The 13,270-nt window shown below is 39.9% G+C and overlaps 1 protein-coding gene across 2 annotated transcripts; it reads right to left on the bottom strand.

Moving 5' to 3' along the window:
* Positions 1–623: 623 nt before the first annotated feature.
* Positions 624–10,714, bottom strand: LOC311294683 (NACHT, LRR and PYD domains-containing protein 3-like). 2 transcript variants are annotated; one of them, XM_084415684.1, is made up of 6 exons: positions 10,671–10,714; positions 5,829–7,718; positions 4,057–4,230; positions 3,568–3,738; positions 2,146–2,192; positions 624–2,069 (listed from the first exon to the last, which is right to left on the bottom strand). In XM_084415684.1, the coding sequence occupies exons 2-6, from the start codon at positions 7,661–7,663 to the stop codon at positions 1,516–1,518; spliced, it is 2,781 nt and encodes a 926-aa protein (XP_084271810.1). In that variant the 5' UTR covers positions 7,664–7,718; positions 10,671–10,714; the 3' UTR covers positions 624–1,515. The 2 variants fall into 2 exon arrangements, with proteins under 2 accessions (XP_084271810.1, XP_084271811.1); XM_084415685.1 differs by lacking the exon at positions 10,671–10,714 and adding an exon at positions 10,109–10,221.
* Positions 10,715–13,270: the final 2,556 nt, after the last annotated feature.

Raw genomic sequence — 13,270 nt, 5'->3', positions numbered from 1 at the left:
AGTGCACGATTAGACGCGCATACTAAATCTGGATTTTCTGGATTTCATTGTTGATGATTTGATATTTAAGGGTGTATTTCCTACAGAGGTTCAGGCTGCAAGACTGCTGAATGACTAAAGAAACGTTATTAGCAAGATGGTAGAAAACTGTACATTTCATGTTTATTACCACCCACTGCTACTTATACCAATGGCGGAAATAAGCGCAGTTACAATAGCTTAATATGTGGGAGAGCGTTGCTATAGTGTGACGATATTGTATTGCAATATGTAGGACTTCAAAGTCAATCCCAAATCAAAACTAGTTGGCACATTATTTGTAATTGAAATGGTTTAATGACAATATGGTTATGGTTACACTTAAAATAGTTACAAAATAGATGTAAGAGATGTAAACCAGTCACACTGATGACATTCCCCATAGCATTGATCCAGACGCAGTGTCTCGTTCCCCTTCTCTTTTTTACACCTTTGAGTCCTAGCTAAGGTAAAATCATTTCTCTCTTTTAAGGACTTTAAAAGGGTGATCCATGCTTTTATTTTGACATGGCTTGACTATTGTAATTATCTTTATATGGATATTAATCAATACAAATAAAAATCAAAGCACAGCGAGACAATAGTAAACTCAAAACCAGTTTTATTGGCTACAATACTTGTGCTACTACAAGTAAAATAAAATAAAGAGCATTATAAAATAAATGGTTGCAATACAGCAATATCAGCCGGGCTTCAGTCCTGATGGGGTAACATTTTAAATAAAAGCTGAATCCATTGGTCTATCAATTAAATAATCTTTCATTTTTAGTATAAGGATTCCAAGAATTATGTTAATACAAGAGAAAATGCTATTTTAACGTTTTTATTTATAGGTAAATCTCCTCTATTCTAATACATTATCTTCTACTTTAAACACAGTGTAATGCATGTAATAAAACTGATTCTCTCTGTTTTAAGGTTATGCAATCACAGTTTCAGCACTGTTCTCAACTAATACATCAACACCATCAAATAAGGTACACTTGCAAAATATAAACAAGCCAACAGAATCAACCTATAAAATAACAAGAGTAAGATACACACAATAAGCAAAGAATTACAGTTAATTGTTCAGGGTAAATACATATACTTGTAGTTGGAAAAGCTTAATAAAACAGGGTTTTTTGTTTTGGATTTCTAATGGCATTAGACATTGAGCATATGCATAACTTAGATAACAATAGGCAGAAAATAAAATACAGAACACAAAAGTACAAGTACAAAACTTGCAGGAAAAATGCCATAGCCTACACCCTACAAAATAGTTTACTCAAACTCAAGCTATTCTACAACCAAGCTTAGCCTAGTGAGCTGATCTCATGACATATGAAGCAGATACATCTTTATTCAAGTCCTGGCTCTCGAGGTCCTTTCCGGACCCCATTCCCACTCTTTTCTGTAATGTCCTGTCACCATCCCAATTTCAACGCTCCACTAAAGTATAATACAACTGTCTAGAGTGAACTGTTTTATAGGTTATTCCTTGCTTGAAATCTTTCCAGCAGTTTGACACAGAGACACTGAGGCTCTAGGATAAAGCCTAAATCCAGCATATAGAGGTTCAGTGAATGTGGTGTTGAATGTGTATAAGTGTGTGAGTGTGTGTGTGTCAGAGACGCTGTAGAAGGACAGAGTGCCGGCCGGCCAGTCTAGATACGCTCCTACTCTTTTAGACTGAGATGGGACAGATACATCAGTGTTCTTATTATCATGCCAGGCAGTGCAAACCTTCCCACTGTTAATCCAGAAAAGACACCAGGAATGTTCATTGAGTCCAAAAAGACAATCAATCCCTTCTTTCCTACTGACTTTTTTGTATGTCACTGCTACATGACCATTACCATTTAATTCAGTTTCCCAGTAACAGCGTCCAGTCAGACTCTCTTTACACATAACCTGTTCATAGTGCTCAAATCTCTCAGGATGTTCAGGATATGATTGATGCTCTTTCACATGTGTTACCATTCTGTTCTCAGTCATTAGGAGGCTAGTGTGTGTTGTGTTTGGATCCAGTGTGAGATTGCAAAAATCTAAACAGAAAAAGAAACATAATTGTGACAAACAATGTAAGTTTAACAAATGAACAAAAGCTAAGAACGGACTTACATTTTTGTAGTCCTGGTGTGATTCTGAAGGCTTCATTATAGTCCACACTGAAACGAAAAGAAAAACAAAACACAGGCACTTGTAACTTTGTCTCAACATAAATTCTCATAAATTAAATGTACAATATGTAACTTTTGACCCTCTAGTGGTAAAAAAACAACAAAACAACTGCGTGCATTTTGCAGAAGAACATTGTTTTGGTTGTGCTTCAGCTCTGTGTGACTGTGCGGATGAATATGGTTTAGTCAGGACCACCTTCGTCGAATGTATATTTATTATGATAATGCAAACCACTAACTGTTAGTGTTGGTTGTATGGTTCTGTTCTGGGCAGATTTAGTAATCATGCATGCATAATTACATTTCACAAATTTAACATGAGTTGTTGTAAACAAGGCGAAATGCATTATAGATGTTTGCAATAAAATGTACTGTATACTGAAGTCGAAACAGATGTCAGATTAGATTCCAGATTCCAGCTAGGTGGAGTTGGGGATGGAGGGAAGCCAAGGGGCCCCTAAAATGTTTTTATTTTATTTTATTTTTTTTATGTACAAAATGCGCATTCATCACTAACGCGCAAGCAGTTGCTGTGGTGTTCATTACCATCCAAAAACAATCTCCAGCTTATTCATTTGTCAGACATGACTGGAACTTCAAAAGGGACCTGATTCTGTGGTCAGATGAAACTAAAAAAAGAGCTTTTTGGCAGCAAAGCCACCAGATGGGTTTGTTGCGCACAGGGAGAAAAAGTACCCCATGCCCACGGTTAAATACTGCTGGATCTTTAATGTTGTGGGCCTATTTTTTATTTTATTTTTGCTGGAAGTCCAGATCTTGTTCAGATTCGCGGTATCATGGATTCCAGCAAATACCAACAGATAAAAAAATCAAAACCTGACGGCCTCTGCTAGGAAGTTTTGAGATAAAAGTATCAGGCAACATTGGCTGCTTCTGAGATGACAGGTGTGTGCTGCTGCCTGCTGCGACCAGGGCTGGCTGATCTGGATGATGTCTTGCCATATGTAGAGAGAGGTTTTTGTGTTGCTGGAGTATTTCACTTTTGTTTTGCAGTTCTTGCATATCGCACGACTCATGTCTAATGTCTGACTCTCCGGTTTAGTGTAAAACCCAAAATTCTCCCATATTTTTTATTCTACTTTTGCCGGATCAATAAGCGGTATTAGTAAGAGTAGTAATACCGTTTAAACCTTAACAATACCCATCCCTAGTCAGGGGAGAGTGACTGGACGAACATTTTATGGTCCTACGCCTGTATATATAAATAAATTTAGAACACTTAACTTAGTAATTGCTATCAGGATGTGATTTTGTGTTAAGTTTTACTTTTGCAAGTAAAATGAAAAATAACAATTACAAAATTTTAATAACAAATACCATGAAAAATTTCAGTCCAACATACTTGAGTTTTTCCAGTGCACAGTTTGGATCATTGAGTCTCTCGGAGAGCATCTTGACTCCTGAATCCCCTGGGTGATTGTAGCTCAGATCCAGCTCTTTCAGGTGTGAAGCTGAACTCAGAGCTGAAGCCAGATAACAACAGCCGACCTCTGTTATCATACAGCCAGATAATCTACAAAGTAATTGGATTCATGATTGAACACCTGTACTGTGTTTAAAGCCTATGAATTATGAATATGCCTGTTTAAACACCTTTGAACATCATTTTAAAAGCTTAAACTGTTTAGAATTAATTCTAAAATAGTGTACCACTGTCATCATGTTTTTACAAATCAACCACCCCAAACTATTTCATCTCAAATGTTGAAGAAATGCTATTATAGAAATCCTGTAAAGAGAACTAATCATCCAAGATCCTTCAACTATCACAGTTATGTTCAAAATCAAATGCAATGATCATATATAATTTTGTTCTTCTATTCTTACACACCGCAGTATCTCCAGATTACAGTTTGTACTCTTCAGTGCATCAGAGAGTATCTTCACTCCTGTTTCTTCCAGGTCATTGTTACTCAGGTCAAGCTCTCTAAGAGGAGAGTTTGATGACTGTAGAGCTGAGACCACAATTTCATAGCTGTGACCAGTGAGATTACAGTCAGCAAGACTGAAAGAGACAAAAATAGAATTTATAGTAAGTTTAGAGGACAGATTCTTACAAAATCACAAGGAATGACACACGTTTCACTCTATAGTTTCAAATCTTCCCTAATAGTAAATGTTCAACTAGTCCAGCTTGACTTGGTAGCTATTAATCAAACCCTGGGGGTGTTAAAATGCATTCGTTTTCTTGATGTATTGATTAAAAATCATTAAGATTGTCAAAGCCACGGTCAGTGGGCCTTATCCATAACCCAAATTTTCCAAAAGGTTTTTTACTCATTATCCAGACCGGTAACTCAAGGTCTTTTTCTACACCAGCCTCAGCGGACCTGTGGAAGGTCCTTGAGGGAGCTTCGCTGCTTATATAGAGTGGGTGCTGGTGCAGTGTGGATCTGCAGTCACTGCCTGTCGCCTGTCTCTCCTCTGTCTCCAGACCCAGGGCCCCACCAGCATTCACCCATGCCCCCCATGGATTTTATGTCAAAGCCTATCAGAGACTCAGTCCGAGCCCACAACAAAGCTAGAGCCGGAGCAAAAGACAGAGGCCAATGTCCTGGAGCCCGAGGCAATCGTGAAGTCTAACCAGGTGCGTGAGAGCAGAATGGAGTAAAACCCGCCCATACTCCAGCTCCTGAGGGTGTGCTGTGCCAGGTCCCAAAGGAATGGTATGATGAGCTGGATGATATCATTCCTCAAAGTCTTCAATCTGCGGTGATCCCATCCAGTCTCTGTTCTCCTTCGTTGCTGCTGGTCCCACCCAGCTCCCTCATACCTCCGGCTCCACCTCGGTCAGCCATCACCCTGGTTGCACTTCAAACTTCCAGGCCTCTGGCTACGCCTCGTCTCTTCACCTCTTCGGCTCCATCAGGCTCTTTCTTCCCTCCGGCTCCACCGTTGTCCTCACTCCCGCTGGCTCCCGTCTCTGCCTTGGTCACGTGAGCTTGCGGCTCTGCCTTGGCCCTCCACCTGGGTCTCTACTCCTCCCTCCATCGTTTCTGCCATGGGCCTTAACCCTGATGGTGCTGCTCTGGTTTTCTCTCTGGCTCCTTTTTCTGTCATCTCCTCCCTGGCTCCTCCCTCCATTGTCTCCTCTATGGTGTTTCCATCTGCCAGCTCCTCCTTGGTTATGTCTATCTTTTCTTGCCCCCTTCTTATGGTATGAGGGAACGCCTTCTATCTATTTCTTCATAAATATCAACCACATTTAATATGACATATGTAATCATTACTGCTGCAGTCAGTCCAACTGAGAATTTATAGGTGCACCTGAAAAGGCTGTCTACTCATAATGTTGACTAATCTGACTGAGCTTGAGTGTTTCAACAAAGATAATTGTGGGAAAATTGCAGTGACCAAATGTGTGATGCTGATAGAGACATTTCATACTAAAAGCTATCATTGTTTCTAAAAGTGTTTCTGCTAACTATTGACTTGAAGGGGGTGAATACTTCTGTGAATAAATATTTTGCAATTTTAATTGTAATGCATTTGTAACAGTATTTATCACGCTCCAAAAAAATTCTTGGTGCATCTCTAGGGTGAATAGTTATATTCAATTCACAATTTAAATGCAATTACATATGATCCAAATAAATTACTTACAGAACTTTTCTGAAGTTGCTCACTGCTGGTATCAGTCTTCTTCTACCAACCTCTGATGTGTTGTATTTCTTCAGATCCAACTCATCCAGCACCTCATCTGACATCTGAAGCATGCAGGTGATTGCTGAACATTGAGCAGAAGAGAGTTTCTTCTCTGAGTGTTTGTCTGATCTCATAAACTCCTGAATCTCTCTGTACAGAGTCTGATCTTTCATCTCCAGCAGACAGAGGAACAGATTGATAGATCTTTCTGTGGGGAGATTCTTCTCAGCCCTGATTCTGTCTTTAATGTACTGTGAGGTTTTCTTGATGCTCTCTGAACTCTCCTCTGTATGTGTTAGTAGATCCAGTAAGAGTCTCTGATTGGACCCCAGTGAGATGCCCAGCAGGAATCGCAGGAAAAGATCCAGGTTTCCATTTTCATGCTGAAGTGCTTCATCTATTGTGTCCCTATGCAGATTATGTACTTGATCCAAATAATGCAACGTGTTATCATTTTTTATTATATAATAGTAAAACACATAAAAAGCAGCCAGAAACTCCTGAAAGCTCAGATGTATGAAGCAGTAAACTTTAATCTGATGAATCACAGATTCCTCCTTAAAGATCTCAGTGCAAATCCCAGAATACACTGAGGCGTCAGTGACGTCTATGCCGCTCTCAATCAGGTCCTCCTCATAGAACATCACATTGCCCTTCATCAGCTGTTTGAAAGCGAGTTCAGCAAGTTTCAAAATCACTTCTCTGTTGGACTGCAGGAGCTTCTCTGGATCTCTCTCTTCAGACTTCTGATTCCTCATATTGATCTGAATGATCAGAAAATGGATGTACATTTCAGTCAGAGTTTGAGGGATTTCTGCACTCAGATCTTCCAGGAGCTTCTGAAGCACAGTGGATGAGATCCAGCAGAAGACGGGTATGTGGCACATGATGTGGAGGCTTCTCGTTCTTCTGATGTGTGAGATGATTTTGCTGGCTTGATGCTCGTCATTGATTCTCTTCCTGAAATATTCCTCCTTCTGAGGATCATTGAATCCCTGAATTTCCGTCACACGGTTGATGTAGTTAGAGGGGATCTGATTGGCTGCTGCTGGTCTGGTTGTGATCCAGATGTGAGCAGAGGGAAGCAGATCTCCTTTTATGAGGTTTGACATCAACACACCCACTGATGAAGACTCAGTCACATCAGAAACTTTCTGAGCGTCTGAAAACATCAGTGTAATTCTGTTTTCATCCAGACCATCAAAGATGAACACCAGTTTACCCTCCTCATAAATCTTTGAGTCCAGATTATGAAGTTCAGGATGAAAGTCCAGCAGAAGTCTGTGAAGACTGTACTGATGATCTTTAATCAAGTTCAGCTCTCGAAATGGAAGCACAAACATGAAATCTACATCCTGATTGGCTTTTCCCTCGGCCCAGTCCAGAATGAACTTCTGCACAGAGACGGTTTTCCCAATCCCAGCGATGCCTTTAGTAAGAACATTCTTGATTTTGTCTTTCTCCTCACATCCTGGTTCAGGTGAGGCTTTAAAGATGTCATTGCAGTAGATCGGAGTGTCTTGTGAGTGTTGTGTTTTGTTTTTCTCCATCTGTAGCACCTCATGTTCTTCATTCACTCCTTCACTCTCTCCCTCTATGATGTACAGCTGTGTGTAGATGCTGTTCAGGAGGGTTTGATTCTCCTTTAGTTTGATTCCCTCAAATAAGCTCTCATACTTGTTCTTCATGAACGTTTTGTGTTGGTCTTTCACTTTCTGAAAAACATCATCGACTGGTTGGTAAGAATCCTGATGCAGGTATTCAGTCTCCACAATCTGTTTAGCTGATTCCATGTTTTGCTTCTTGTTGTGAGTCAGATGGTATTTCACAGAAGGAATTGGCCCACTACTGAAAAAAAAATAAAAAAAAAAAAATAAATAAATAAATGTTGGAAATCATCTTAAAAGTTTATACAACAAATGCAATACATGTATGTCTGGATGAGAACAAAAGAGACATATATCTCTCAAATACGTTTACTAACTCAGTTTCCAGAAACGTTAGGATTTTTTGTAAAATGCAGTGATTTTTTAATTATCTTAGATTGGAAGATTGTACAGATGTACAAATAAAATATGTCCAATGGTTTCACTGACCAGAGTCCACAAATCCTTTCACATTATTATTCTTTGCAATCTTGCATTGAGAAATGTTAGTATTCTATAAACTTTTCACCCTTAGTTTGCCTCTGACCCAACTTTTTCTGTGTATTCCAGGCATCAAATTAGAAATGTTAATATGTACAAAATACAATTATAGCTGGTCAGTCAAATCATTGGAACTATGAATAATATGAATAACATACATGTCAGATAAATAAAGGTTTAACCCTCTGGGACCTGAGGGTATTTTGGAGCCCTGAAGAAGTTTGACATGCCCTGACATTTATTCCTGTGATCAGAGCTGAATCAGCATCATTACTCCAGTCTTCAGTGTCACATGATCCTTCAGAAATCATTCTAATATAATTTGCTGCTCAAGAAACATTTCTCTGTTGAAAACAGTATTGTAATTTTTTTTTTATGAAAGTTCAAAAGAACATTTATCTGAAATAGAAAGATTTTGTAACATTTATAAATGTCTTCCTCGTTGAATAAAAGTATTCATTCTTCTTCGTCGACTCTGCCATGATTCACGTCTGAAATGCGTGTGTCTTCCATAAAGGCTGCTTCATATGTTGTTGATGTATGTGACGTCGTGCCGTAAAGCAAGTCGTGATTCTCGCGAGATTTGTCGGGGCGCCACCTCTCAAACCTGCATTGCTGGTTTTGCCAGCGGCGTCCCCCACCCCCCCATTCATATTTGGAGGGAGAAGTTCCCAAAAGCTAAATCTTACACGTGGGGCAACAAGAGTCACTCAAGACTTGCTCGTTTAGATTATTGGCTTGTACCATCTCTTTCAAACATTATAATGTTTCAGTTAGCATTATTCCTTCTCCCTTAACTGATCACCATACTATTCTTCTTTCTACTCCTCTATCCACAGGACATTCAAATATAGGTTCTAGAGCCTCTTATTGGAAAATTAATTCCTCTCTACTTAAAGCGATGGTTCGGAGTAATTGCAACCTAGGGTCCTTTGCACCATGACCTCAAGCCAAACACCCCCATAAGCCTTTTTTCCCTTGGTTGAACATTATTAAAGTTAGAGCTTATTTAGAGATATCAGCCGAATGGTTTAGTGCAGGCTCTAATGGATCCTATGATGTATCTCGTAAATTACCCCACTAATAATGCCCAGAATGGTACCAAACTTCTACAGTAGTGCAAATAGGTTTTGTACTCATAAAACGAGGCTTTGGAAAGTTTGTAAGTACATCAGGAGTTTATTTAAATTACACTTGCCTGACGGCTCATGCTACCGCTAACCAGGACGTCGACGTCACCAGAGACACCAACACGGGTTGGCTCTAGGTCATGGTGCAAAGGACCCTAGATTGATTTTACTCCGAACCATCCCTTTAAGCATGATGATTTCCTTTCTGATTCCATACTATTGGGTGAAAGCTTCTTCTCACAAAAAAAACAAAACAATTGGCCTAAATTGGGAGTTGCTAAAATATGACGTAGGAATTTGTATAAGACATATTAGTAGCAATTTGGCAAAACAGAGATGGTATATGAAGCGGAGAAGGTTATATCAAAGATCATAACACTTCAGACTCACGAAGGATTATCAGAAACTGACCAAACAGAACTTGCAGGGCTCCAATCTAAATTAGACAGTAATTATAAACACAGAGCTGAAGGCTCCTATGTTCGTTCGAGAAGGAAACGGCTAGAACAAGGAGAACAGAGCTCTGCTGATTTCTTTAGAATGGAAAAAACAACCTCTGGAAATCGTACTATTAGTTCGCTGCAAATTAATGGTATTTTGACACATAATTCTAAGGAAATTGCCTCTTTTTGTAGTAAACTTTATGAATCTAATTACTGTATAAGGATTCAGCCTTCCTTTTCTTTCAGTCATTAAAGGAATCAATATGTAAAGATGAGCAGCTGAGTCGATGTTAGAAGAGATAACGATAGGTGAGCAACAATCCGTGTAAAAAAGGCAAAAACAAATAACTGTTCAGAAGCGGCCAACAACTGACGCCAGCGTCTCTCAAAGTTTACTTTAGAGGGTTTGCACATTAAAAAATACAAACATCAGTCTTGAAATCCACTTTAAAAGCTGAAATACAAGTGGCAGCCCATTTTTATATGACTATGTGTGTAAAATTAATCTCTTAACCTACCACAAAACACGGACGTGTCATTCCTGTTAGTGAAAGCACTAAAACACTTCTCTTTTTCCTTGTTTTTTACTTCCATTTTCTTACATGGAATCAAGTTACTTGGTCTTTACAACTCCACCCAGGAAACAGAAACTTCCATCCTCATCATGAATAATTCATTTGCAGCTTTAAAGATATCATTATTATATTATATATTAGATATATATTAGATAGTTATTAGATATTTGATATCTTTAAAGATTTTTTTTTTTTACATTTGTTGCTTAGTTATTTACAAGTGAACTGTCAATTGCTTTGGTAAACTCGAAAAAAAAAACAGTTGTTCTCATTATATTAAGTCCTTCTGTTCGTGCAACAAAATGAACAGCCTCTACAAAATTTCATTATATCAAAAATATTTCAAATGTGATATCCACTTCATCCACTGATGTGTCCACACTTTAGGTTACTTTAGAAAGTTTGCACATTGAACTATCAGAACACAAACATCAGTCTTGAAATCAAAAGCTGAAATACAGTGACAGCCCATTTTTATTTGACATATATAAACTCAATTTCTTACCACAAAATACGGACGTGTGGATTCCTGTCAATGAAAGCATTGAAATGACATCTCTTGTTCCTTATTTTGTTACTTTCGGTTTGCTTACATGCACTCGACTCGAGTCACTCTGTCTTTACAACTCCGTGAGCTCAAGCCTGCTCGGCAGAAGCTTATTTCATGTAAACAGGATTAGATTGCATCTTTTTATGTTTTATTTTATTGCAGTCTTACACACATGATGTACAGTTAGTCTAAGCCGAGCATTAATTTGTACGGTGACTCTTGATGCAGAGCAGGAGATGCAGATAAATGAGTAAAAAAAAAAAAAAAAAAAAAACTGTCTGCTGTGCCATTATATGTATGTTTGACCCATAATAAACTTTAATTAATGCTGTCACAGCCTACAAATCTCTCTTCACGAGTAAAATTAAATGAATTTCTAATTTCAACATTGAAATGAAAATGTAAAGCCTGTACAAATACTAGAAATCATGAAATAATGGAAATAATTGGGGAATCATGTAGCAAATCTTATAAATGATCTATTATAATTTTTGTTGTTTTGTCCGCTTGGCCATTTCCTTTTAAAGGTTCAGAACTTTTCTCATCAGGTGTGTGATGTTCTTCTTAAGTATGATATCATTTAATTGCTGTCTTGTTGCCAGACAATCGCTGAATCTGAAATCGCCCACTAAACCCTCACTTACTACTCCCTACGTTAGTCCACTTATACAGTTCTCTTGACGGAGTGAATTCAGACAGCCGTTGGACGTACATCGGCTCTACACTCGTTATTGCGGTGCATTGTGGGATTGATTGAGTGCAATCAATAACGTCCACTATGGTTTCGGACGCCACTACAAATGGCTGTTCCCTCAAATAGTGACCAAATAGTGCCCTATTTGAGGGTATGGGGGGGATTTCAGACTCAGCCCTAGTTTTCTAGTCTGTGTCCGTCTGTTACCATAGTAACCTACTGTGTCCACTGTTAATTTACTCATTTAGTCCGGTGTATATACCCATCTAATTCTTGGATTTTGACATTCTCCTTCGTTTGATTGAACCACATGGAGTGGGTACTGGTGCAGCACAACTCACAGTGCTTCTCGTTTCTTATGTGTGCATCCTCACTTCCTTCCCTCAGGGAAAGAAAATGAGGATGGAGAAATCAAAAGGAAAGCTTATTTGTGTATTGGAATATTCTTGATCACTCGAGCGTCACTTCCTTGCGTCATCAGCTGCGCTCAAAAGATCTGCCCTTATGTTGTTAAAGTTTGGTTATTTAAGAAATTAATAAATAATAATAATAAAGTAAGATGCCCTGTTGATATATGTGAGATATATGGTTTATTTAAACTGCAAAGTAAAGCATAAATTAAAATTGTTGTGACAGATGTGAAGGGGGAGGAGAATTCATATGTGCGTCAAGTTTCTCGTCAAGAAAGACTTCCGCATAGGATACACTACACCTGTACATCCTCGCTCATCGCTACTCCGAAGCTTCCTCTTTCTCGTTCCTCACTCCTCGTTCCTCGCCTCCTCGTTCCTCATCCTCGTTCCTCATCCTCGTTCCTCACTCCTCGTTCCTCGCCTCCTCATTTCTCATCCTCGTTCCTCACTCCTCGTTCCTCACTCCTCGTTCCTCGCCTCCTCGTTCCTCACCTCCTCATTTCTCATCCTCGTTCCTCACTCCTCGTTCCTCACTCCTCGTTCCTCATCTTCGTTCCTCACTCCTCGTTCCTCGCCTCCTCGTTCCTCGCCTCCTCGTTCCTCACTCCTCGTTCCTCGCCTCCTCGTTCCTCATCTTCGTTCCTCACTCCTCGTTCCTCGCCTCCTCGTTCCTCGCCTCCTCGTTCCTCACCTCCTCGTTCCTCGCCTCCTCGTTCCTCATCCTCGTTCCTCACTCCTCGTTCCTCACCTCCTCGTTCCACGCCTCCTCGTTCCTCGCCTCCTCGTTCCTCATCCTCGTTCCTCACTCCTCGTTCCTCGCCTCCTCGTTCCACGCCTCCTCGTTCCTCATCCTCGTCTCCTCGTTCCTCATCCTCGTTCCTCACTCCTCGTTCCTCGCCTCCTCGTTCCTCATCCTCGTTCCTCACTCCTCGTTCCTCACCTCCTCGTTCCACGCCTCCTCGTTCCTCACTCCTCGTTCCTCGCCTCCTCGTTCCTCATCTTCGTTCCTCACTCCTCGTTCCTCGCCTCCTCGTTCCTCGCCTCCTCGTTCCTCACCTCCTCGTTCCTCGCCTCCTCGTTCCTCATCCTCGTTCCTCACTCCTCGTTCCTCACCTCCTCGTTCCACGCCTCCTCGTTCCTCATCCTCGTTCCTCGTCTCCTCGTTCCTCACTCCTCGTTCCTCGCCTCCTCGCGGTGCAATTAGAGAACTGAGATCGGATGTGTATCATTATATTGCATCCACGCATTCATCTTAAAGTGACAGCAGTCTATAAATACCTGTCATTAATGTTCATCAAACAACAAAACACAGCTTTAACAAAGATTAATCTGTATTTCAATTATACAGTGAACACTATAGTGTTCCCCCCACCAATTTTTTTTTCTTGCTGATCAAAAAAATTATATGTTAAGAGTATGCTCACACTGTAGTTCGGTTCTCTTGTTGT

Source organism: Rutilus rutilus, assembly GCF_951802725.1.
Source record: "Rutilus rutilus genome assembly, chromosome: 8".
NCBI classification, from domain to species: domain Eukaryota; kingdom Metazoa; phylum Chordata; class Actinopteri; order Cypriniformes; family Leuciscidae; genus Rutilus; species Rutilus rutilus.
The sequence above is the reverse complement of the archived record's forward strand: the minus strand, read 5'-3'. Positions and strand labels throughout refer to the sequence as shown.

Coding starts and splice junctions, on each gene's coding strand:
- LOC311294683 (XM_084415684.1), bottom strand. CDS start 7,663: ATGGAATCAGCTAAACAGATTGTGGAGACTGAATACCTGCATCAGGAT. Junction 3,739..4,056: donor TGTAATCTGGAGATACTGCG/GTGTGTAAGAAT, acceptor ATTACTTTGTAG/ATTATCTGGCTGTATGATAA. Junction 2,070..2,145: donor CACACCAGGACTACAAAAAT/GTAAGTCCGTTC, acceptor TTTTCTGTTTAG/ATTTTTGCAATCTCACACTG.